The following is a 26,339-nucleotide window of genomic DNA, read 5'->3' as shown; positions in this document are numbered from 1 at the left end:
AAAACATATTATTTCCAATATGACTGGCTGGTCTATCAGCATAAACAAGCCGTGCCCCAGCTACTCCCTGGTAAGTGTCTTGAAAATGTCTTTTTGTAAAATGCCTCCATGTTGGATTAATCAGAGCAGTTGAGGATGTAATTGCCGTGCTTAAGTCAAAGCTGTAAGTGGCGATAATGAATACTGACTACAGGGCTGCCAGCATCCAGGGCACAAGAAATGAGAAAGTTCAGTGAAACAAAATGTCCCCAGCTGCCTGGAGGAAGACATTGCAGATTATCCCATTGAATTTGCAAATGCTAGCATTTGGGTAAACATCATTTACTATAAAGTGGGAAGTATAAAGTAAAAATAAATAAACGTGACAATTAATTTAAGTTATAAATTAAGGCACTTCGGGTTGGAGATTTATAAATATATGTATATATTTATTTTGAATGCCTTTAAATGGTTCCAAATCACATATACAGAAATAACTTGTCCAGAATGATGCTGCCCTCTGCTGGGTGTAAGGAAGAAGTATATTTTGTTTAATGGACTGCAGTAGTATCACTATTCATTGGTTTCAGGCAAAGGCTTTACGTGTTTTGAAATGAGTTTTTAGGAGGACTGTTCTCCATTCATGAAATGTTATACTTTTTTATTTCAACTGTTTAATTACAAGGGCAGGTGCTATAACCTAAGAATAATATTGCATTTTTTAGCAAAGTCATTCTTGGAATGACTTGGCTGGGACTGTAGATGGAAACAATCAACTAAGCACACTGTTCCTTCTAATGAAGACTAAATTAAAATGTTCTAGCTTGTTATAGGCTACATCATTGTTGATTGTTTTGTTTTGTTTTTTGGAAATTTCACTGCTATACATACAAAAAGAAATAAACGCCTGGGATGATAGTGGTTTGGTGATAGAATGCTCACTTGGTCTGACCAGTTTACTGTCAATAGGTCCTTGGACGAGACTCTTCAGCCACTATGTGAAAATAGTGTGTGAGGGAGGGATTGGTTACCACATAAGCCAAGTTTGTTCCCTGCTGCATTTCAGTAATGTGAATATACTACCATCACCATCATGGCACCTTTTATTCTCAAAAAGATAATGAGTCCCTCTTGTTGTTTTAGAACTCTACTGAATAGGCTAACTCTGTTCTCCAGTGATATTTTGGAGTACAGTAGTATATCAGGAAAACCGACAACTTAAATCTTCCTCTAGACCTCATTATTTGGGCTGGTTGTCAAGTTATTTATTCATTTAGCTTATTCAGCTAGTCCAAACCTAAACATATCAGTTGAGAGTGCACTGTTCGCAGTGGGAACCTGGTAGAGTAATATCCACACAATTGTGACTACTTTTTCCAAACAGCAGGGTGCTCTAATCACACAGGAACTGCACTTGTCATGACTATATGAGGACACAATAACCAAATCAAGCATCATATCTTGTACCTGAGATTAATTAAAATGTGTTTCTGTTACAGGTGATAATAGACTGAAAGCAAAATTATGCCATAGGCTAGTACATGTCAATTTGGCAACTGACAAACAAACTGCCTTCTGCTACAGCCAAATATTTCAAATTTTGACTCATCAGTCCAGAACACCTGCTGCCATTTTTCTGCAACCCAGTTTCTATGTTTTTGTGCATACTTGAATCGCTTGGCCTTGTTTCCACGTCAGAGGTATGGCTTTTTGCCTGCAACTCTTCCATGAAGACCACTTCTGGCTAGACATCGGACAGTAGATGGGTGTACCTGGGTCCCACTGGTTTCTGCCAGTTCTGAGCTGATGGCACTGCTGGACAGCTTCCGATTCCGAAGGCTAATAAGCTTGATGTGTCTTTCATCTGCTGCACTAACTTTCTTTGGCAGACCACTGCGTCTACGTTCCTCAACGTTGCCTGTTTCTTTGTGCTTCTTCAAAAGAGCTTGAACAGCCCATCTTGAAACCCCAGTCTGCTTTGAAATCTTTGTCTGGGAGAGACCTTGCTGATGCAGTATAACTACATTGTGTCTTGTGGCTGTTCAGTCTTGCCACGGTGTATGACCTGTGACATGAGACTGACTTCCACAGCTTCAACTTCGTAGCAGAGTTTGGCTCTTCCTCACTCAGTTTTAAGCCTCCTACAGTGCGGTTTCTGTTTCACTTAAAGACTGTGTTCCAACCTACGTGTGACATTGATGATCATTAGGACCTGTTTGGGATAATTGATTGATCATACACCTGAGTATAACACTACAGAATCCCTGACTTTGTGTGTACTCCTTTGTGTGAATTGACAACAACAACCATTATTTATTATTTATTTTCTAAAACCTTGACACAGTACTGTATATATATATATATATATATATATATATATATATATATATATATATATATATATACATATATAATGCCACTCCCAGACTTCCTTCACCCGAGGCGTTCCCAGGCCAGCCGAGAGACATAGTCCCTCCAGCGTGTCCTGGGTCTTCCCCGGGGCCTCCTCCTGGTGGGACATGCCCGGAACACCTCCCGAGGGAGGTGCCCAGGAGGCATCCGGAACAGATGCCCAAGCCACCTCAGCTGGCTCCTCTTGACGTGGAGGAGCAGCGGCTCTACTCCGAGCTCCTCCCGTGTGACTGAGCTCCTCACCCTCTCTAAGGGAGCGCCCAGCCACCCTGCGAAGGAAACTCATTTCGAGCGCTTGTATCCGCAATCTTGTCCTTTCGGTCATTACCCAGAGCTCATGACCATAGGTGAGAGTAGGAACGAAGACTGACCGGTAAATCGAGAGCTTCGCCTTTCGACTCAGCTCCCTCTTCACCACAACGGTCCGATACAGCGACCGCATCACTGCGGACGCTGCACCGATCCACCTGTCAATCTCACGTTCCGTCCTTCCCTCACTCGTGAACAAGACCCCGAGATACTTGAACTCCTCCACTTGAGGCAGGGACTCCCCACCCACACACCGGAGAGGGGCAAGCCACCATTTTTTCCAGGGTCGAGAAACCATGGCCCTCAAAGACTACTGGAAGAGCTGAATCCTTCATCCCAAGCCCGCTTCACACAACCACTCGGCTTGCAAACCGCCCCACTCCTCTGCCGACCTTGGCAGGTTCCTGGTTCGATGGGGCTCCGACACCTGTTGAAGACAGCCAAGACAGCCCTGCAACATCCAGAGACTTAAGGTACTCAGGACGGATCTCGTCCACCCCCGGAGCCTTGCCACCAAGGAGCTTGCCGACCACCTCAGTGACTTCAGCCAGGGTGATGGACGAGTCCGCCTCCGAGTCCCCAGCCTCGGCTTCCTCCTCGGAAGACGTGACGGTGGGATTGAGGAGATCCTCAAAGTATTCCTTCCACCACCGGACAACGTCCCCAGTCGAGGTCAACAGCTCTCCCCCCGCACTGTAAACAGTGTTGGTGAAGGACTGCTTCCCCCTCCTGAGGCGCCGGACAGTTTGCCAAAATCTCTTTGAGGCCGTCTGATAGTCCTCCTCCATGGCCTCCCCGAACTCCTCCCAGCTCCGAGTTTTTGCCTCCGCAACCACACGAGCTGCAGCACGCTTGGCCCGCCGGTACCCATCAGCTGCCTCAGGAGTCCCACAAGCCAACAAGACCCTGATAGGACTCCTTCTTCAGCTTGACGGCAACCCTTATTTCCGGTGTCCACCACCGGGTTCGGGGATTGCCGCCGTGACAGGCACCACAGACCTTACGCCCACAGCTACGAGCAGCCGCATTAACAATAGAGGCCAAGAATGAAGCCCACTCGGACACTTATCTCCAGCCTCCCCCGGAATGTATATATACATACATTATATATATATATATATTCCATGTCCCCAGAGCTAGTCTCCATGTCCGGAGATCTGGTCGCCGAGGCCCCCGCCTTCGACTGACATTGAGCACAGCAAGTTTCTGTTCCAGTAGGACTGGATGTTATCTTCTTACAGGGAATGTGAACTAAATTTCTCTGATTAGACAGTCTAACTGTCCTTCTTTTAATCCGTCTATGTGTTGTAACTGGAGATATAGCTTCATCGCAGGGCCCCAGCCTGATATTACCTTTATCATGACTGTATGTCCTGGGACACAGCAGAGGCCCTGTGCGTCTTGGTGATAACAGCTCTGGGGAAAGGCAGGGGAGGGCGAGCAGGGGAGAGTTTGGGTGAGTGACCAGGTGAGGGACCAGGTGAGGGACCAGGTGAGGGACCAGGTGAGGGCCAAGGAGGTGGAGTAGGGGGAGGTTTGGGTGAAAGATTAGAGGGGAGAGCTGAGAGAGTCTCTGGTGGTGAAACAGGCACAGTTTTGTTTGGGGGAGAGTTCAACATAGTTGATGTCAGAACCCTTGACCGTGCTACGTTAGGTGTGAGAGGAACCATCTTGACTCCCGATCTGATAAGGCTTTCTAGATGGTTGGGAAGTGCCATGGGTGAAAGTGGGGAGGAGAAGGAGAGTGAAGAGTCCGTTGATGGAGTAGATATAGCAAAGTGGACTCCAGGCTGGTCTGTGGGCAGCGGAGGTGATGGGTGTGCTGGTGGTGCTGGGGGAGGTGGTGCTGGTGTTGCTGACTTGTTCTCTGGGGGAGGGGGAGGTGGTTCTGCTGACTCATTCTCTGGGGGAGGGGGAGGTGGTTCTGCTGACTTGTTCTCTGGGGGAGGTGGTTCTGCTGACTTGTTCTCTGGGGGAGGGGGAGGTGGTTCTGCTGACTTGTTCTCTGGGGGAGGGGGAGGTGGTTCTGCTGACTCGTTCTCTGGGGGAGGGAAAGGTGGTGATGCTGCTGAGTTGTTGTCTGGGGGAGGGGGAAGTGGTTGTGGTTGTGGCAGCGGTGGTGCTGTCAGTGGTGCTGACTCATTGGCTGGTTCTCTGTTTGGTGCAGTAGGGATGCTTCTCCCATTTCTCTTTTCTCTCACTGGATGCACAGGACCCTGTCCAGGCCAGTGCCTCAGAGCGTGGAGGAAGTCAACACTCTCACTCCACCTCTGCTTAGGTGTGGGCCATTTCCCTCAAACAGGTCCTCCCTTTTCCAAAAAAGATCAAAGTTCTCAATGTAGTGCAATCCTCTGGCCGCGCACACACGTTCAGCAGCCACGTGTTCAGCTGAAACAGTCGGGTAAATTTGTTCCTGTTCCTTAGGTCTATGTTGGGAAGAGGTCCACTGATAAATGTCTTAACCTCCACTTTATTAAGCTCCTCGAATAATTTAGTGAAATCCCTTTTCAAGATTTCACTCTGTTCCATTCTGATGTCCACTGCACCCACGTGCACAATCAGCTGTTTAACCCCTTGGTGTGTTGACAAAACTTTTGTCAGGAGTTTTGTTATCTCAGAAACAGTGTATGTGGGGTAGCAGCATGTTAGGATTTCTCTGTGACTCACACCACTGATAGCCCCGTCTCCTAGCAGCAACGTATCTCTGACTTTGACGTTTGGCACAGATTCCCGGGATGTCTGCACTCTTTTGCCAACTTTATTGTTCTTGTTTTGTGATGACAGTACATTATCCGTTTGTACATTAACATCAGTCTGTGACAGTGGTGAAAATCTGTTTGTTAGCTTTATTGTGGGTGATATAACGACATTAGCATTGTCTTTTATCACTCGCTGCGCTGGCTTAGCATTTATAACGGAGGCATACAGTGAATAGGCCTATAGTTTCACCAGCAGATGGCCTCAGCGAACTATTAAACACAGTTGTGCTTCACTTTTTTTTATAGCAATGGTAAATTTTACCAAACACGGAAGAATTTATGTGAGTAATTACAAGCTAGGTGTTATCTTAAGGTATCTTTAATTAAAAGAGGTGTATTGGCTCATCGGCCGGTCGACAGTCACGCACGCTGCTCTGTCTGTCTCTTTTGTGAAGGTCCGCTGTGTGTATCTCCTGTGAGAGTCAGAGCTGGAAAGTTCCCTCTGTTTGGACAGTTGTTCAGTGAAGTAGTCACTCAGCAACCCTTTTCAACGAGCCAGCGGGTAAGTGAACGGCAAAATCACTAGGAGTTTTTGGGCTTAATGTGAAACTGTAAATTAAACATTTCTGCTGTAAATTAAGCACAATGGATTTTTGAAGGCTATAGTTTCTTTTCATTATTAGGCCTATTATATTATTATTACAAATTAATTAAATTCAACTTTGTCCTGCTAGAATGTAATCAATGAAGGAGTAAAGATCACATGAAACATGATGAAAGACATGATGATCTTTTTTCTGTGTAAGAGTAAACTTTATACGGTTGCAGCTGTAGAGCCATGTACCGGTTGCAGTGCATCATCCTTGTCTCCCTGTGCGCGTTGATCTCTGGCTATTCAGAAGAAGACAGGGTGCGCGATCTGATGTCTAGATATCCTCTTATTGATGGGTAAGAGCTTTATCGATAAACATTTCTCTTAAATTACACACACACGAATCAAATACAAATCTATCTTATTTCTCTTTGTGCCAGTCACAATGATCTTGCTCTTCAGCTGAGAAAACTCTATAATAACCAAGTGAACAAAATAAACTTCAGTAACATGAGCAAAATTGCCACTGACATCAGCCGCCTCGTGGCTGGGCATGTCCAAGCACAGGTACCAGTCACACCATTTTTCCTACACAATATAATATACCGTTTATTGTATCTTAAAGTTATTTATGTTTTAAATGTATTTGTAGATGTTTTCAGTGTATGTGATGTGTGGGGCTCAGGAGAAGGATGCTGTGAGGCTGACCCTAGAGCAAATAGATGTGCTGAAACGAGTGTGCACACAGAATCAAGACTTTGAGCTGGTCACATCCACTCAGGGTAAACTTTTTATATTATATTTGTCACACATTATGGTTAATCCATTTTTTGTCACTGTAGAACTGAGAAACTCTCACATGAAGCACAAGATAGCTTGTATGCTGAGTATTGAGGGAGGCCACTCCATTGACAGCAGCCTACCAGTTCTGCGAATGTTTTACCAACTCGGGGTTCGGTCTATGGCTCTCACACACACATGCAACACGCCATGGTAATGTATGCAGGGTTTATATTTTTATGAGACAAATCTAGTCAAAAAATATCTTAAGTGAATAGATTTTGAGATATCAATTTGAAAAAAAATGTAAGTGATTTATGAAAGTGACTGAAATGAAAAATGTATTTAACACTGAAATTTTTAAGGCATTTTCCCTTATATGTTCCATATACACCTATGGATGCAAGTTGATTAAATGACACTGAACAAGAAAAGGTTTTGCCCTATATTATCCCCATGTTACTGATGTTTACGCCCCATTTACCAAATAACTAGTAATATATACAATGCTGTTTGAGGGATTTCAATTTTGCTTATCTGCACAATAGTTCTACAACACATGTCTGAAAGCAGTGCTCTTTATTTAACACAGGGCTGAATCATCCTCCAAAAGATACAATTTTTACCAAAGACAGAATAACAGCTTGACATCTTTTGGAAGAGTGAGTTCACATGTTTTTAGTGCCAAATTAATGCCAGTTTGGTACATTTTTCTTATGTGTGATACAAGAAATATGTGTTTGTTATTAGGCTGTGGTGGAAGAGATGAACCGGCTGGGCATGATCATAGACCTCTCCCACACTTCATGGAGAACAGCTCAAGCAGTTCTAAAACTTTCAAAAGCCCCTGTGATTTTCAGCCATTCATCTTCATATACTTTATGCAACAATGATCGCAATGTACCAGACTCGATGTTGAAAGAACTGGTAAGAACACCCAGCTGGAAATTGAATAAGCTTAATTTTGTATTGTACTGATGGGTTAATTTAAAGTCAGTGGTAGTAGTGGGATAATAAATATAATAATAATAAAATACTCTTGTCCATACAGAACAACAGATAAAATATCTCTAAAGGATACCATAAGCTCCATGAATTAATTCACCTATTAAGGATTTAAATTTAATTATAATAATAACTGAGATGGGAAATGGCACTGTTTTGGCACATGCAAATCAGTCTTCCTGTCAGTGACAACGTATTTTGAATGCTCCTGCATTTGCATTTACTGCACCAATAAACAGAAGTACACCGTTAGGAGTGTTCTATCAAAAATTACAACTGGAATCGATGAATTAAAAGTAAAAAGAATTCATTCCCTGTCCAATACAATTCTAATACAGAGCTCTGGGTCAGACCACTATCCCTGATGGCCTATTCTACACAGGACTTAGTTTCAGGCAGTCTGAACGCCTGCATCTGTCCCTTAACCCAGTATATATACATTCACAGAAATATGTATAATGATATGTTGATCAGGTTCACGCCTTGGGTCCTCCCTGAAGTTTCTCCATTTATGTATATGACCTGATCTATTTAGGTTTGGTGCCAGCCAGGATGTCTCCTTGTCAGCTGCTCTGTACAGAATTTCCTTAAAAAGACACAACCTACACAACAGTTTCTTCAAACACAGCAGTTTCTTCAAACACATATATCAAATTTCACTGGTTAAGCATTAGCTATTCAAACAAATATATAATTGTAGTATTTAATATATGCATGCAGTACACTCACGATACTTTATTTCTCGATATAGTCTGCAACACCAAAAGGGAAAAGAAGACATAATGCCCATCCACACATTCTCAACTACTAATGTTGTGCTATAATGATATTGTATTTCAGAAAAAGAATCAGGGTCTGATCATGGTCAATTTTCATTCTAATTTCATTTCCTGTAAAAGGGAGGCAAACATTTCTCTTGTGGCTGGTGAGGTAATTTTGTTTATTCATAATCTGAAATGTTACAATGTTGCATTAATTTGTGTTTTTACTGTTTTTTGCAGATCATTTTGATCATATTAAGAAGATCATTGGTGCAGATTCAATAGGAATTGGAAGCGACTTTGAGGGTGCCATAAAGTATGAACTTGGGAAAAAAACATGCCTGTGTATAACATGGGTGGAGTTGGGCCATAAATTTGGGATTTGTGTCTGAAAGCAAATAACTGGATATGTGTGTTTTTCTTATTTTCTTAGCTTTCCCAAGGGGTTAGATGATGTCTCAAAGTACCCCGCCTTGATCCAGGAATTACTGCAGAGGAACTGGACAGAGCATGAATTGGCAGACATTCTTCGACAGAACTTCTTAAGAGTTTTTAATAAGGTGGAAGAGGTAAAAATGTTTTTCTATTCAGTTTAGAACTTAAAAAAATGTCAAACTAAACTAAAATGCATTTACAGGTGCGTGATAAAATGGTCACGGAGCCGCCCAGTGAGGTGCAGATCAGCGTGGAGGAAGTGCAGAACCCCTGTAGACTAGTGCTGAGGCACCCAGACTCACCCTCCTCATCATCTGAGCAACATTTACCATCAACGCTGCACATTCTTTTAGCTGCAGCCCCGCTTCTCTCTACTCTTTTTTTACTGTAATGACCTCCATACCACTAGAGATTCAAATATAGACAGTTTGCAACTATAAATTCATTAAAGTATAGTCTTTGTTAAATAGAATGTAATCTGTAATTCTTGTGTGTTTTAAGATAATCACTCATTCAAGAAGGCAAACAAATCTCCAAATTCTCAAGATATTTGTATTTTTGACATAGAAAAAAACATGGTTAATAAAACAGATCTTGATTAGATTCTATCTTGTACCACCCATCTATGGAAGGACATGTCAAGGTTAACAGTAAAGCTATTAATTATTCTTTATTTTTTTTACAATAAACATTTATAGAAAATGTCCGGGAAGAGTTTATAGAAAAATAAATAAATAAATAAAAAAGTGTGCATTCAAAATCAAATTAGTTTATGTCTGTGACACTACAAGTGACAGATGATCACTGCAACATGGTGAAATGCTGGTCCTTTCATATAAAACTTTATAATACTGTCAAATGGTTACCTCATTGATCTAAATTTTACTCATTCATTTGTGACACAAGGACAGCTTTGATTTGCTATAAACGTCAGAACTGTGAAGAATATGAATACTGCTGTTTTAAATTCTACAAAAATAAGATACATTTTTCCAAAGTTGATCACTTTTACTTCTACAACAGTTTAATGTCTTCTGCAGTTCAGGCAGAGTGCAGTCCGTTCGAAAAAGGAAGTGGGCTGGTCATGAGTAGATAGTGATAACCTCGCGACCTCCACCTCTTACCAGTAATACTCTCTCCAGCCCCTCAGTCAGCACCTCCAAAAACTCCATATCTGAAGAAGGTTAAGAAACACACGCAACCCAGCAGTCACTGTTCTATATGCCTTACATGATACAGAATAAATGTAACACAATTCACAAATTCAATCTAGCCAAAGGATACAATTCTCGTCCCCATCACTGTTCCTGGGAGGTCCTGGCATGTTGAGGAGAACCAATCGAGCATCATGCGATCTGTTTACTATGACCTCATTCAACTTCACAGCCGTGTGCATTCGTCGGACATTGGACTGATCTCTGCACGATAAGAACAAATATTCAAATTGCATACAAATTACATTATGAAATACATTTTTAAATAAATATATAATGAATAAATAAATATGTGAAACTTACGGTTTAAGGCTAATGAGCTCCCTAAAGTTCTCAGGTGCATTGCTCTTGTTTCTTCTCTCTGCCTCCACCCTCTCTTTTGTCCATGTCATGTGAACCTTCTCTGGTGGGGACTCAAACACTTCCTCTTCCTCATCTGAGTACAGGCTCCCCATGCGAACTAAAGAGTGCCTGTCCTTAACCAGCTGGGCCTAAAAGAAAAGTTATAATAAGTAATTATTAACTAAAATCTGAAACTGACAACCCAAATAGCACATACTTCTCTTTGTCGTTCTGCTGTGGAGAGCCTCATCTGCCTCAGCATCTGTGACCTCTGCTCCATCATCAGTGTCCGCTCATACGTGTAGGCTGAGATGTCACTGTCATGCTGAAGTGCATTTTGAAAGTTTAGAATTTCAAGTCAGTATTTACAGTGCAGTTTTCATTGTTGTAATAAAGCCTTACCATTTCTACCACTTCCACCTCCGCCTCTATTCTTAACTGGTAAAGAAATGTGGCCAGATCCTTCTTCATTTGGATGCTGTTGTCATCCATTTGAGCTACTGTGAAAATGCGCATTTTGCATTTTCTCCAAACCTAGCAATAGTAAAAAACTGATTTGTTATCATGTTTTTGATATAATGACAAAAATATTAGAATTATTTATTACTTTATGTTGTTTGAGCAAAAATGGTAGCAACATCAGCATCCCTCCATCATGGACAATCCACCACACGTCAATGTTGCCGTCCATGAAGCGCTCATGGTTGCTTGGGTAGAATGACACATTTTTAGGCACCATCAGAGCCAGATGAGCAGCAGTTACACAGCGGACAGTGTCTGTGAAGGACAAATGCAATACATATGTGTACAAAATATTTTATATTTATTACAGATAAATAGGCATACAACCATGCTGTGAGTAAAAGCAGCTTACTGATGAAGGTCTTCCAAGCACGTGGGTCTTCACTCTGTCTCCAACCATATGGCCAGCCCATGACCACAGTGTTGTGCTTCATGCCTCCGAGACCACAGGACTGGATGAGGTGGACGATGCCCTCCCGCACCTTATTTGCCACTACAACCTGACAGAAACCTTTGACCCTTTCTATCTCCATCATGTTTTTCACAGCCTAGAAAGGATAAAAAGGTAAGCAAATGTCAGGAAGGCTTTTAGAGTAAGGAGTCAAAGTCAGTTTTGGACTGCATGCTAATTCAGGAACCTGTTCTGCAGCCTGCAGTTCACCAAAGCTTTCCAGGAAGTTTCCTTGGATAACAGTTCCCACAATAGTGAGACCCTTTCCTGCTTTCAGCTGGGAGGCAAAGGTTAGCATCCTGGGATACTTCACATGCAGGTCCTCATCCAACTTCAACAGGACCAGTAGCTGAGGCCTGTAAGTCAAAATAAACATGTTCAATACTTGTCATCAGCTTCAGATAGGTCATAATAAACTGTGAAATCCCTCAGTCGTCCCGGTAGAATACATGGTAAAGGAGAAATTCAATTTGTGAACTGGACAAAAGTTTATTTTGGTCGAATACGTTTCACAGCTCATCCAAGCTGCTTTTTCAGTTCTGGCCAGATTGCTGGTAGGCTGGTGGCCCACACACACTGACCAATACCTGCATTTTGATTCACACCATCCACTGCAGCACAAAAATTGAGTTATTTGAACATTACAACACAGGGCCCAAGTGGTTCCTAGCTAAAAAAAACAACAACAAAAAACAGGACAACAGAGAATCAGAACCCAGGAGAAAGGGCGTAAGTATTTCTTACATGGCTGTGGTTTCTAAAAAACTACAGAAGATTTTCAGACAACATAAAATCCCAGTCTTTTTCAAACCTACAAACGCTTTAAGACAGAAACTGGTCAACCCGAAAGACAAAACACCAAGCCACAACAAAGCAATGTGGTATATTCCGTTCAGTGTATTCAGCCACTTCATGTACCAACATAGATGGCCGAGCTGCTCAGGACTGCAGTCTGCTGTAAATCTACATCTTAAAGTCATTAACCACTCCTTTGAGGTTAGTGAGGTACATATCTTAGCCAAAGAAAACAAATGGTTTGAGAGGGAAGTTAAAGAGGCTATTTTTGTTAGGAAAAATAATCCATCTTTGAACAGAAATGCAGGGCTCAGACATAATCTCTCCTATATACAACTCCAATCTCAGATATAAATATAAATATACCTAAATAAATATACCTGAATAATAGCCTGAGCCAGAGGTGTGAAAGCACCCATCAGGGGCCTGAATGATTATGTTAATATGACTGAGGCACTGAGTGCAGTTCAATAGACCTAGCTAACAAACAGAAACTGTAAAGTAGGTGTGCTAGTTTCAGTGTAATTAGTCCAGTTGACAGAATTGAATTTCTCCTTTATTATCATAAGAAACTGAGGATTACAAAAAAAATCTGATGTTTCGATGTGATCTGGTGATAAAATAACTATAACTACTACTGGAAAAAAGTGTTCTTCCAAAACAGTTATTTATAAAATTAAATTAATTTTACTTTGTTAAATAAATAACAGTACCTCCAGTTTTTGGTATGTGGGGGTCCAACCTCCAATCTTAACAAGGCATAACGTGCAGCACTTAGAGAAAGTCCTCTTATGCCATCACCCCACTCCTTTTCAGCTCTGATTTACAAAAATAAAAGCATAAATGTAAAAACATGAAGCCACACTTATAAATATGTTGTTATGATTCCTTAATATTTTAGTTGAGTCCAAATCTAAGCCAAATAAAACGTACCCTTGGTATTCAATGTACTTGTAGATCATCCCAGCAATACCCATGGCCACAATGGCATAGTACCAAGAGGAAATGAACATCAGAGCTAGGCACATGCTCATTCCAAGGAATGATAAAGTCCTGTATGGGGGGTAAATACGGAAGATTTGCTTTTGTTTATCACTGCACATATTGCAAAAACACCTCTCTCACCAGTGATAGTATTTGAATCTTGGCCTCCAGTTTGGTGTTCTCAGCAAAGTCTGCACTGCACAGGCCAGGTTTACAAACAGATAGCACATTAAAAAGAACCTACAAAAACAGATACATGTTAACATCTTCACAGATAGACCCTGCTTTGTATAAACAGCGTATTATTTGCATGTGCACATTTACACACATTGACAGGATAGGAGCTACCATATCCAGTGAGGCAATCAGTATCCCCAGCTCAGCTATGAGTCCCGTGAGCAGCAGGGCCCATGTGGGTTCACCATTTGTTTTTCCATGGCCAAATACCTAACCGATGACAAAACAAACACCTTTATTGTACAATTATTTTGAACTGTGCTGTATTCAGATTTGAATGCCAGATGTTGTAACTGTGGCATGAAAGCACTCAAATACAGCAGTTATGCCAGAAAACTATATGGCCTCAAAACAATAAAACTCCTAACTTGAATTTTTACATTGTTTTACATTTTCTGGCATACTCAATATCTGTTGTACAAATAAAGTCTGTCCCACCCTGAGGAAAGGGATGATGTTGTCTTTGGCAATGGCCTGCAGAAGCCGAGGAGCTCCGGTGAGGGACTGTAGACCAGCCCCAACAGTGGAGAAGAAAGAGCCAATCACAATAACCCAGGGAGATGGCCAAGACAGAGTCCCCACCACTAAATAGTTATTCACTGCATCCCCAAATCTGAAAGGACAAATAGTGTGTATGGAATTATAATATTCCTCTTTACTAAAAATACTAGAGAACATACTTGTCTCGAAGGACAACTCCTTCAATGCAGGCTCCAAACAGAACCACAGAGCTTAAATCTTAAACCAGATGTCAAGAAAAAAAAACATATCTGTAAAGAGATAAGAAGTGTAATGGATATACAAGGATACAGATAAGTGTAGTGGTGGCAATAGCTAATATAGTTCCGATTGGGATGGACTTCTGAGCATCTCTCAGGTCACCAGATCTGTTAGAGCCTGCCATGATTCCTATAAAAATTAAGACAAAACAGTGTAATAATAAAATCACATGCATTATATTTGCTAACAATAACAGTTTCATACCTGTGGCAGAAGGGAAGAATATTCCCACCAGTAGAGTGAATGATGTGGCGATATCGGCTGTCAAATACATGGAGACCTTCTCCAGGCCCCCATGAGCATCCTCAGATGGCAGTCCTGCCTTTTCAAGAACCTGTCCTTTGTACATATAGTTGCTCCACATGTTGTCTATAATGAGTAAAAGAGTCCATCATTTATCATTGTGAATGCTGTAGGCCAGTTAGAAGCAGAAAGACTAAAGACATCACTTCTTACCACTGATGATCCCACTGCTCAGACCTGGGATGCCCTGAATCTGAGTCAGATTGTTTTGAAGAAAATAATCATCACACTGGCTATTGCTTAGGTTTCCAGGAGTACAGAAATTCTCCCATAGCTGACTGGGCACTGTCAGATTGCCCTGCATTACAGTCTTGGTGCACACATCAAATTTGTTGCTGACTAAAGTACGATTTCCCAGCACACATATTCTTGAAAAGAGCAGAAAGAAAAGTATTATTTCAAGATTAAAATAGAACACCTATCTGTATTCTGCAGTCATCAAAACATACTATAATTTGAACTTCCTGTTTAAGAGAAAGGCTTGTTTTGATAAGCTCTTCCCCTAACTTACGGAAATTCCGGAGGATGACTTATAGATTTAATTGCCCCGGCGTAGATAGACACAATAGAGATAAGAACACAGGCGAGGAATAGGGAGGCCAACTTATTGACGTATTTGACACCAACAAAAACCACTACAGCCATCAGGCTCAGGCAAATAGATCCATACACTCTCATGTTGTTTAAACTGGCACTGTCAGTACCATGGTGGTCAACAGCATGGAAGATGGCTGCTTGGGGGACAAGATATTTCTAGAAAATATACAAAATAAATATTAGGATCATAAAATAAAAGTAAACTGGTACATTTGGACTAGGCAAGGATATGGTGAACTGACCAAAAAGATTTCAATAGCTCCAAGAATATACATGGCTGAAGCAAATGTGGTGCCCAAGTAAAAACACAGGCCTACTGCTCCTCCAAACTCTGGGCCAAGGGAACGGGATATCATGAAATAGGATCCGCCAGCTATAAAACAGCAGAACAAGAATATTACTCATCCACAAATAACACTTACACAATGTTGCCATCTTGTGGACAAGCACAAAATCACATTTTCATTTTCTGGTGTTGAATTTTATTTGCAGTATGTTACCTGGAACAACTCCATTAGTAGCAATAGCACTCATAGATATGGCAGTAAGCATTGTCTGCAGAGAAAAAAGATTCATTACATATGTTAGCAGACTATAGGAAGATTTAGAGACATCCAAGTACATCCATACAAAAAATGTCAAATTAACAGTTTGATTAGGACATTTTTCCTCACTGATTCATGAAATGAAATTTTGTGGTACTGATGGCCTACATTATTACATTCAGATAACATTAAAAATAACAGAATTTAATTGCTGTTGTTTTTTGTAGCTTTTTTTTCAGGGTGAGTATTTTAAAGCTTCCAAAAGTTTAGTAAGCTTTTCAGTGTTGGGGCAGGTATGTATCACATTGAAGGGTTATGGCTCATTATTATTATTACATCAACAACATTTAAATATAAACAATAATTTAGGTTAGGCAAGTAATGGCTACAGTTAGGCCTAACCTTCATGAAATAAAACCCCACACATGTGTTTTAGTGTGTGTATACTAACACAAGTGCAGCACATGAGGACGATCAGAAGAGACTGCATGATGCCAGCCATACCAACTATCCACGTCAGTCTAAGAAACAGAATGACCCCAAGTATGTTCTGTAGGCAGGGCAGGTAGACTCCCATCAGAGTGCCCATGTTGGGAGACTGAAAGAGAGGAGAGCTAAAGTTAGAGGGGCATGTATTCACCATTGATCACTTGTATCGATCGTTGTACGTTGAAAGGTCATTCAATAAAGCCAGCTTCCGAGTACAACCTAGATCTTAACAGCCACAACTTCAGTGTGTTCTCTGAGGCAATCAATCAACACGTCTTAATAGAAAAGTAGAGGAAATGAAAGATGGCATTGGATTCAATAGAGCCAGTGTGCAAAAAGTGACCATGCCTGACCTTGGGCGTGTGGCTGCGTAAAGTCTGACAGATCTCCTCCTCTTCGTGCTCCTTGGCTCCTTGGGTGATATTGGTGTAGTTGACCAGGCGACTGAGCAATGATGAGACTTTGGGCCTGGTGTCCAGCTCTTCCTGTCGCACCAAAACAGAATTGGAGATAAAGTGAGTTGCAAAGTTTTGATTTTATTATAATGAAATGTTTGAATAGAATTATATGGACCTCAAACAATGCCAGGTTCCTGTCATAGTAGTCATTCTTTTTCCCCCCGGCCTCAGCATTATTGAGAAAAGGGCTATCTTCTTTTTGGTTTCCATGTCCTGCAATGACAAATATAGCACAAAACATAATGAACGAGGACACATTTAGTTAGAGATATGAAGATTTCATACCACAAGCAAAAATATTAAATAAAGTCAATCAAAAATGGAAACTGGGTCTCGTCCCACGATGGCAAGCTAAAAAATCTTTACTGTGTGGATGAGATCTGAAGATAATGAATAAAAGGTGTATACCATCAAAAACACAATATTAAGCAAATTAATTTTAAGTGAACAGCAAAATTATACAAAGGTACAAAGTTCAGATGTTTCACAATGAATATCCAATTAAAAGTTTCAAGCAGAGCTGTCACTGTGCTGGAGGTAATTAACTGTATAAAACCAGACATGTCTCCTTACATAAATGTTGTTGTGGAAACCTAAAACTCTGCTCACGTCCCAAACTGTTATCAAACTACCACCTTGACTGACAGAGAAATGCATGTCCAGACTCACCTGTGCTGTAAGGCTCAGTGGTGCCGCTGGTGTTGAGCATAGCTGTGTCTATGTGCAGAGTACAGTGTAGTGTGCTGAGGCTGAGGGGAACCGTCAATGACTATCCAGGACGCCCGGTCACTCAGGGTGACACCACCAAAGGCCCATTTGACCACATGGTGCAACAGAGAGGGTGGTGCAGGTGCCAGTGCCTCTCAGGGATTTAGCCAAACATACACTGGGCACAAATGTGGAAGCTTTGTATGCATTTGGATATTTGATCATGTTTAAATCCAGGCTCAGAACACTTCTGTTTAGCTGGTGTGCACTCTTCTCTTTTAATGTTAATTGTATGATTGTATGATATATTTATTATTTGTTTGTTTTGTGATTTTAAAGTCTTTCTCATATGCACTTTGACTTACTTTGTGTATTAATTGTACTATACAAATACATTTGCCTTGCCTTTTCTTAATTTCACTGTTGTAATTTTCTGATGTTTGCATGCATTTGTTTAAAGGTGCACTACGTAACTCTTGTCACCATTTAATTTGTTATCGCTTTGCCTGGAGAGTTGCAAAGTACAGTAGTATGTATCATATATTCATTCAGTTATGAGTGTTTTTATTGCTCAAAAATGACTTGGAAAAAATGTATTCTTACTGTGAGCGGGACCACCTATTCACAGATCTGACCTGTAACTAGGCCTTGTCATGTCACCTGCTTATAGGGAAGGAGATAGATGTGTAAGCACCAGAATATTCTAGGCAAAACAGTATCATCGTGAACACAAGCAAGTGACAGACCCTACACAAGAAAGGTGACTTAGAGCACCTTTAAACTTGAAATATGTTTATCTGATAACAACACACAGTAAGAGTAAACGCAATGGTTTTTATTTATTTTAGGACCATCGAAATAATAACTACAATGTTTTGAAGAGTTGCACTGCCCTCTAGTGTTGTCTTCTTGCAAGAGCATTTAGTCAAAAGGGTTGGTGGGTTTTTTGTTGCTTTAGTGAGAGGTCATTCTTGGTTGCTAGCTGAACCTTTCTAGTCAAAATCACTATGGGGGTGATGTTTAATAACGTCAAGATAAATGTGAAATTAAGAAGATTAAAGATTAGGAGGTTATGAAAGTGTACAAAGTCACCCGGGAGCAAATAACACCGCACAAGTGACAAGCAGCAACATGCCAGCTCTCACAGTTTGCATTACAGCCCATGCTCAGGCCCAGCAGGCTTATGTAAAACGTTGTGCAACTCCATTTGAAACAAGGCAAATTTAAATTACATATTTAGATTTGTTTTAACTAATACATAAGCTCTCACAAGAACAAAAATAGCCATATCCCATCTGAACATATTATAGTTAAAATACACATAAAATGGGCACAAACCTGGAAATTTCCCTTCAAACCGTCCCCCATCTTATGCTGTATAAATACATATTGTCCATTTTTCTTTTATAAAGAAACATTTTATGGACCTAAATTATTCCCTGAAAGATGCACCGGTGTGGAGAGAGTAGTGTTTTAGTTGCTTTTCCTGGAGTGATGCAGAAAAGAGGAAATCTGTGTGAATGATATATTGTGAATGTTGTAGTTAAAAGTGAAAATAAAATAAACTGTTGTAAACTTCCATATAGTGATGTTTCTGCACTTTTGTCAGTAAATTTTTGTGAGTAACTCAAAGCTCAATGCTCTGTTTCACCTTGTGATGTCATGAAGCAGTAGTTTTTAAGTTAACAGCTTCATTTTACCTTTAGTTCAGTAGAGGGCTGAAATGATCTTTGTCCAATTATCCAATTATCTAGTGAAGATGTATAGAGTTTAAAAACAGTGGAGCACTTCCTGAATTACCACATGACATCACAAGGTGGAACATCCTAAACATGCAGGGTTTGTGTGTTAAACAAGTGCGAATGAAACAAAGCAAACTCCAGGTATGTTTTTGATGAAGAATAACCTAGATCAGTAATGTAGTAGTAGTATAGTAGTATAGTATAGTAATATAGTGTAATATAGGCCCTTTAAATGCCCGTTTAGTAAATTCCTGTTGAACTTCATCTAAATATTATTATCGGGATACTACAAAATATGCCAATATGCATTTTTGTCAACATCGTCCACCCCTAGCACAAGTTGCCCTTTTAAAAGCCGATCACAGAAAGCAATATCACAGATCATTAGCCTCTTAGGCAGTTAAAAGCCTCTTTGCTAAATTTCCTCTTTAATGAAAACTTAACACGTTGCACAGCTTAGCTCCGTTTAGGCCTTGTGAACTGTGTGGGGCATGTTGTCAACAAGGTGTGAACTTGTAGGACAATACAAACACCTTGTGCTCGTGTTGGTCTAGTCCAAATCATGTTAGTGCGGCATGCAGGAAAAATAAGGCAATTTTACCTTAAGTATCCTCTACACTGTTTCAGCCTCCTTCTGTAGCAAGCAACAGTAATTGGCCCATGGCTGAACTGAAGTTAGGAATGTGATCCCGCTGTGCTAAGACATATTAGCTTTGATGTGCGTGCTAATGATCAAAACAGAGGCGCTGCAGTCTGAAAAGGGGCAATTACAAGTTCACTGTATTTTAATGGGGTTAGTCAGGTTAGGTAAGGTAAATTAAGGGATGACGTTGGATATAGGGACCATGATTCTTAACAAAAACAGAAGTACATTTGTTATGATAGAAATTTGGTTTCTCATATATATATTTTGACAGAACATTTCATTGTCCATTCTATGTAAAGCCTTGTAAAATAGGCTCATGCATTCAGATGGAGAATCCAGTTTCACCTTGGTTTGATTTCTTTGTATGCATTATTATTGAAAGATCCTGGTTTGTCTGTGAGAGTGCAGACCTAACAAGCATGTGAGGACCCGGGGATGGTTGTTTGCTACATTTGTTCCAGCTCCTTCATCATCCCTGCCACATTACCATAGCTATCTCACAAGAACACTAGGAATTCATAGTATTTTTTCCAAGTTCACAAAAAAGGTTTGAACAATATTAAGTAAAATATATATGTTACTTTATGTTTTATCATTAACAACTGTATGGTATTATTTATCTAATCCAATTACTTGATAAGAAGGTCTCTCTTTATGCTCAGGATGCTAATAGAGGCATTTTATTTGTTAATAAAAATAAATAAATGCGATCAATCAGTATAAACATTTGATTAATTTTCTTTTCTTACATCACCCTGCCTTATTTAAAGGTCCTACGCAAAGTTGACTCTTATGGGCTTTAAACCATGTTATAATCTTACTTCCTCAAAAACAGACCTGAACTTGCATTTTCATTCACACATGCTTGAATAAACCTTTTTTATTAGTCTGTCTACATCTCAAAAATTCAAAATGTTCTGTTCCACACAGTGATTCTACCTTTAGTTTGGTAGCGATCGGCAATTCCAGCACTGAAATCCTCCAAATGATTCAAGAGGTTTTTGTGACACATGACATCCCAAGGTGAAAGTGTGTTTTCAGTTTGAGAGAAGCTCACCTTAAATACGCAGGTTTGGTTGTTAAGCATGTGTGAATGAAACAAAACACAACTCCATGGTATGTTTTTGATGAGTAAATTATATTTATATAAATGATAACAGATTATAACACATAGAACAGATGGATAGAAAGTAGCATAATATGGGTCCTTTCAAAGTAAATGTAATTTTGTATTCTGCAACTTGCCGGACCACTACAAAGAACAAAATCTAAACACAAGCAGTCCCAGAGCTAAAGTTGGTTCAGGCTAGTTGCTGGAGCCACAATGACCCCACTGTTTACACTGGAGATGCCAGCCCCCAAACAGACTGTGCACTGTCATATCCTCCAAGCTGCATGCCGACGTCACACTGGCCCTCTAATACAGCAAGTAACACCCATGTACAAACCATCCACTCCCATCATGAAGTCACCAGATTCGTCAAAATTTCCCGATTCCTACTAAATTCATTTGAAAGCACTTAAAATAGACATAGATCACAAAAGCAGATGCTGAACATATGTGGAAGCAGTATTACCGTCTACCACGTGTATTCACTGCAACATACTTGGCTTAAGATCAAAACTGTCATGTTTTTCAGATGTATCCTACTTTTATTTCACTTCGGGTGGTTTAGAATGGACTTTGACAGCAACAGCCATGTAGTAAATTCCCATGCCCTAAAGGGTCATTTCAGGCTATATTATCTCTCTTACTCACCTAAAACTTTGAAGGGGCAAAGTACAAAACAAGATGCTATTTTTGCAGAAAGTTATCTCACCATTCTCATTAATCTATAAGCTTGTTTGCAGACTTTGTAAAAGCAATGTTGTTGTAACCCAAGCTGCCTTGTGTGCCCTATATTGGCTTGAAACCTGGTTAGCATGGCTCTGAACCGGATCGACTAGGCTCTTCCATTGCATCTATAGTTAGAGAGTCTACCAGACATTTGTGGCCCTGCCAGTGCCTCTAACCAGTGCCCCACCCGCGTGCCTACTCTTTCAAACTTTTTTCTCTCTTCTCAATCCACACCAATCAGAGCTTGTGTCAGTTTTCTTGCCTTTGTTTTGCCTTACCATTCCCTTCTGCTCTTGCCTTTCCAGTGCTCAAATGCAGTTAAAGCTAATGAATGAGACATGCCAAGGCAGAGGCACAAGTGGATAACAGTTCTGCTCAAATATGTCTGAAAGCAAATCCCCCTTCCTTCTATCTTTTGTACAGAGATGAACTCACAGCTTTTCTTGTAGGGGTGGCACTCTGCCCCCACTACAACCCCACCCCCTCTGATCCTTTCTGTGCGAGATTCTCACGCCTTCCATTGTGTTTTGTCACACTTTACAGACACTAACATTTTCTAGCTTCTGTATTCTCAAATGTTAATGTAGTTAGAAATTAGTAAGTGAATTAAGAAAACTAGTTTGTACCCCTAATAAGTTGTCATGGAGATTATACAAGTTGTTGTTGTGATCATCCAGACAAGTGCAGTGATTCATAGGTGTATAACATAACATACTTCCCACAGTATCCATACTTAAACATGACTCTATAAGATGGGTGTGTGTGTGTGTGTGTTGGGAGGAAAAGAAAAAGTTTTAACTCACCATCCGAGCTGACAGTGTCTTGATGGTCAGTGTAGTCCTGTCCAGTGTCTCTGTAATCCACCCAGTTGACCCCCTCCAGGCTGTCATAGCTGCTCTCTCCTCTGTCTTTCACTGGCACCACTGTAAAATGAGGCATGTTTTCATCACTATGTATCCAAGCTCTAACTCCACATAGCAAGTTAGCTTGTTAGCCAGTTCCAGCTTCACTATAATGGCAACTACATTCCACTAGACTGCGCTCACTTCCTCCAGGGGCCATTACCATACTCCACGCCCCTGAGACAGCCCCCTTTTGGGTCTTTTGGTCTCCAATGTGCCTAGAAAGACTACCACTAACCACTTAGAAAAAGCTCTGACAGGGGAGCACTTTTATCCTGAAATTATGCTGAGAAAATGCTGGGTCAGATGAAGCTGTTATCTCTGTTCTTTTGATTGCAGCAAACTTTGAACCATTTGGCACTGCGTCTCACTAGACTAAACGTGGCAGTCTGGAAAATAATCAAACTATGACAAACTGGGATGTGCACAGTCAGTGGGGGAGGGGCTAAGGGATGGGAACCTAATGACAAATTGCTTCTCTTTCTTTAAATAACACAATAAAATTGGGCCTTTCAGTAGTATAGGGCCTAATTTAGAGCCATAAAGGTTCCACATCAAAGGTCTGTTCTCAAGGTGGTTATTATAACGAGGCACTGCTTAGACCACGCCACTTCTGAGTAGGTCTTTCAGAAGATTTCAAAAAGTTCACTTGCGTTAATACTGGGTGGAAAATAATAATAAAAGTGTAATGTAATGTTTGAATTCAAAATAAAGCCTGTCTTTGAAAAAAACTGGCCACTCATCATAGTCTGATTCTGCTAATGAACTGAAGCGAAGCTATATATATCTATATCTATATCTATCTATCTATCTATCTATCTATCTATCTATATCTATATATCTATATATATATATATATATATATATATATATATATATATATATATATATATATATATATATATATATATATATAAATGATACTGATATATGTATGAAACTACAGACAGATAACTCTCTTTTATCGATACAGAACAATAGGAGTTTGAAAGCACGTGGTCAAATTTCTGAAATCCAAACTATTCTCTTTTCAAGAAAAGTCCAATTTTGTCCTGATTATGTGACTTTTGTCAGTATCAGCAGACCTACTCATTGTAAAAGAGTATTGTTTTTAAACTAGTTTTTACTATCAATTAATCTGCGTAGTGATCACTTCTGACAGCACTACTAGGATACTACTGCTACTACTGCTACTGCTACGGTACACAGAACTCATGAATGAGGAGTGATTACATAAACGCTAAAGCCTTTACTTTTCTACTGAAAACAAGCTTTGGCGCCATATGTCACGAAAACATTTACACGTGTCATATAGAAAAGCACCACTAGATGGCAGTATCCGAACGTTTCAAAGGCCTGATGTTCCGCAAGTTTCCTCACATTACAGCAAAAGTTTTTTTTTTTTTTTTTTTTTTTTTTTTTTTTTACATAATAGTAAAATACAATTTATCAATCTACAACACATTGTATCTCCATATTTACCGTAATGTTCATAGTCTATTTTTCAATATTTTCATGTTACATTAATATTTAAAGGTGCCTTAATGCTTAATGTTTGGTGGCAGTCCATGTTTACTATCGGCCTTATGAAGTAATTTGGGGCGTTTGATCAAAACAGTGGTTTCTTTGCATTTTGACTGGTACTTAACATTGGCCAAATCTAATTGGATGTGAAAGTTCAGCACCCCCATCTCTCTAGCACTGACATTGATTGGGCTTTTCTCATACTGTGCCTGAGGAGACTTAAGTCGATCCAATTACCTTTAGCTGCCATCATTAGTTTGACTTGGCCCCAAGGGAACTTTCTTTCACTTGGTCCCCTCCTCTGAAGCTCTGCTGTGGACAATGAATGTCAAGCAACCAGCCTGTTATTCTTTCAAACCTGCATCCTGCAGCCTGCTTAATGGAAATACAATGGTTAGCAAAAACACACCATCTGATTATCTTGAAACTTAAGACATCATTTAAATGTGTAAAAACACCATTGAGTCAATAATAAAACATGTTGGACTGCATTGATTTACTCCCCTGGCAAGAGCCCATCCTGGCTCATCCATCCACGGAGACCAAAAAAGTCCTTTCCCCCGTGAGAGACAATTTTTTTTTACATTTTTTTCATCAGAACGTTTTATTAATGTCAGGTGCATATTATTCAGTATAGCTTATTAAATATCAGAAAATACAATCATGACAGCACTACTATTGCACTACAGCAGCCCCCAAGGGTGAAACAAACACAAAAAATATTTCACACGTAGCCAATTTTAACAATGCAGTGCACATTATCACAATTCTTAACCAGAAGGGGGCGCTCTTTTTTTCTTTTTTTTTCCAAGTGCTTATGCCGCCCCAATGAAATGCCATGCCAGGCGGCTGCCCTGTCCGCCCATGCCTAGGACCACCCCTGGACTTACTATTGAGTCCTTGAAAAAGAATAGGCATAATATGATACCACATCATTTCCGAAGTAAAAATAATATCACAATTGTTTTGACACAATAAGGAACAATTTTCTTATATATATAGCAGCACCAAGATTTCTGGTGGAGATAGCTCTCATCCACCAGGCCAAGTTACAAATAGCTCTGGGTACCAGTTTACAGGTTTTCAAGGTATTTTAGTGCAATAAAAACACCAATAATAATCTAATAAAAATAAATAAAAATCCTCTAGAAATTATTGTCACAGAATGGCCCAAACAACGTGGTTATAATATGACCATTAACTGTCATTTAGGCCATACTTCAGTTTTAGCCTGACTATATAGGCCTATAAATATATAGACATAGCACATCTTTCACATTACAATTAGTTCACATGGCTAGTTGTACAAATTCATTTGACAAACATTTGACCTTCACAATAGGGCATGTGTATGCTGTGTCAGAAATAGCCCCAAACAGCAAACATGCTCCATCCTCCCAGGAAGTAACCTCCTGATGGAGTTGATAACATCATACTCATGACAGAATGCAGACTACAACATAGAATTAAGAAAGAAAAAAAAGTCTTACTAAGACTCTTTACTTTAATACTTTAATGCATGTGTTCAACACTCTCATAGAGAGAATGTCAAAAGCCTGATTCATGGTCATTTCTGTCATTTCTGACAAGGTCCAAGCTAATGGGGTCAATATCTGATGCACAATACTGTAAATCTCCTTTGCTTTTTACGTTCATTGCTGAAGCAAAGAGTTTACAATGGAGCCTATTCTAAAAATTTCCAGCAAGACGATGAAATGACACTGCAGTGTCTTTGTGTATGAAGAAAAAAGTTAAAATGCATAACTTACTAAAGCACATTACAGTGTGAAGGACTGTTGTAAAAAGTTGCCCTAAAATCAAGATGAACATCAGTCTAGTCGTTCATCTTTTGTTGTTCATCTGTGGTTTGTGATTACATTAAGACAAAAATAACACATTCACTGTGACACTTGTGTACGAGGTGATGAAGCTCCAGCATTTCCTGCTTGGAACCATAAGAGCTAGAGTAACTGCATGATATGCTGGTGTTTGGTGTGCAGTGCCTAATCTGAAGTAATTGTGAATTGCAATAATCTGATTCATTTTCAGAAGATACAGAGATTCTGTGTTTAATGTAACTCTTATGGCTGTTATGACAGTGGTGCCAGTGGTGTTCAGTCCATGAAACAGCTGCAGTTTATCATGACTAAAATTACCAGAACTTGTGAGGGCCAGAACATAGTCAGTGTTTCAAACTCCTGGGAGCAGGTCAGAGTTTGCTGATTCATAGAAACCCATTGACTGGTCAAGGTGGTTTAGGGTGTAAACAGGAAAAGCATGAATCATGCAGT

The 26,339-nt window shown here is 40.1% G+C and overlaps 2 protein-coding genes across 3 annotated transcripts; one reads left to right on the top strand and one right to left on the bottom strand.

Annotated features, from left to right (window-relative positions):
• Positions 1-9,444, top strand: dpep2 (dipeptidase 2). Of its 2 annotated transcripts, XM_055154581.1 has the most exons (12): positions 1-70; positions 5,855-5,961; positions 6,228-6,347; positions 6,432-6,558; positions 6,644-6,773; positions 6,834-6,984; positions 7,364-7,433; positions 7,522-7,698; positions 8,617-8,701; positions 8,778-8,853; positions 8,971-9,106; positions 9,175-9,444. In XM_055154581.1, the coding sequence occupies exons 3-12, from the start codon at positions 6,238-6,240 to the stop codon at positions 9,361-9,363; spliced, it is 1,251 nt and encodes a 416-aa protein (XP_055010556.1). In that variant the 5' UTR covers positions 1-70; positions 5,855-5,961; positions 6,228-6,237; the 3' UTR covers positions 9,364-9,444. The 2 variants fall into 2 exon arrangements, with proteins under 2 accessions (XP_055010556.1, XP_020797294.1); XM_020941635.2 differs by lacking the exon at positions 1-70 and having other exon boundaries at positions 5,793-5,961.
• A 62-nt stretch (positions 9,445-9,506) lies between these two features.
• slc12a4 (solute carrier family 12 member 4) lies at positions 9,507-22,693 on the bottom strand. The gene is made up of 24 exons (XM_020941710.2): positions 22,426-22,693; positions 16,805-16,902; positions 16,585-16,716; positions 16,194-16,340; positions 15,698-15,752; positions 15,440-15,570; positions 15,112-15,353; positions 14,754-14,968; positions 14,502-14,666; positions 14,328-14,426; positions 14,198-14,255; positions 13,956-14,130; positions 13,609-13,727; positions 13,422-13,520; positions 13,230-13,349; positions 13,010-13,114; positions 11,689-11,857; positions 11,403-11,598; positions 11,136-11,305; positions 10,931-11,062; positions 10,746-10,853; positions 10,490-10,677; positions 10,257-10,390; positions 9,507-10,146 (listed from the first exon to the last, which is right to left on the bottom strand). Exons 1-24 carry the CDS (start codon positions 22,559-22,561, stop codon positions 10,055-10,057), a joined length of 3,285 nt encoding a protein of 1,094 aa, XP_020797369.2. The 5' UTR covers positions 22,562-22,693; the 3' UTR covers positions 9,507-10,054.
• Positions 22,694-26,339: the final 3,646 nt, after the last annotated feature.

The sequence above is a fragment of the Boleophthalmus pectinirostris genome, unplaced genomic scaffold (assembly GCF_026225935.1).
Source record: "Boleophthalmus pectinirostris isolate CB_2022bp ecotype Guang Dong unplaced genomic scaffold, ASM2622593v1 HiC_scaffold_19, whole genome shotgun sequence".
Classification (NCBI taxonomy): Eukaryota; Metazoa; Chordata; class Actinopteri; order Gobiiformes; family Gobiidae; genus Boleophthalmus; species Boleophthalmus pectinirostris.
Note: the sequence above shows the minus strand (reverse complement) of the source record. Positions and strands in the feature narration are given on the sequence as shown.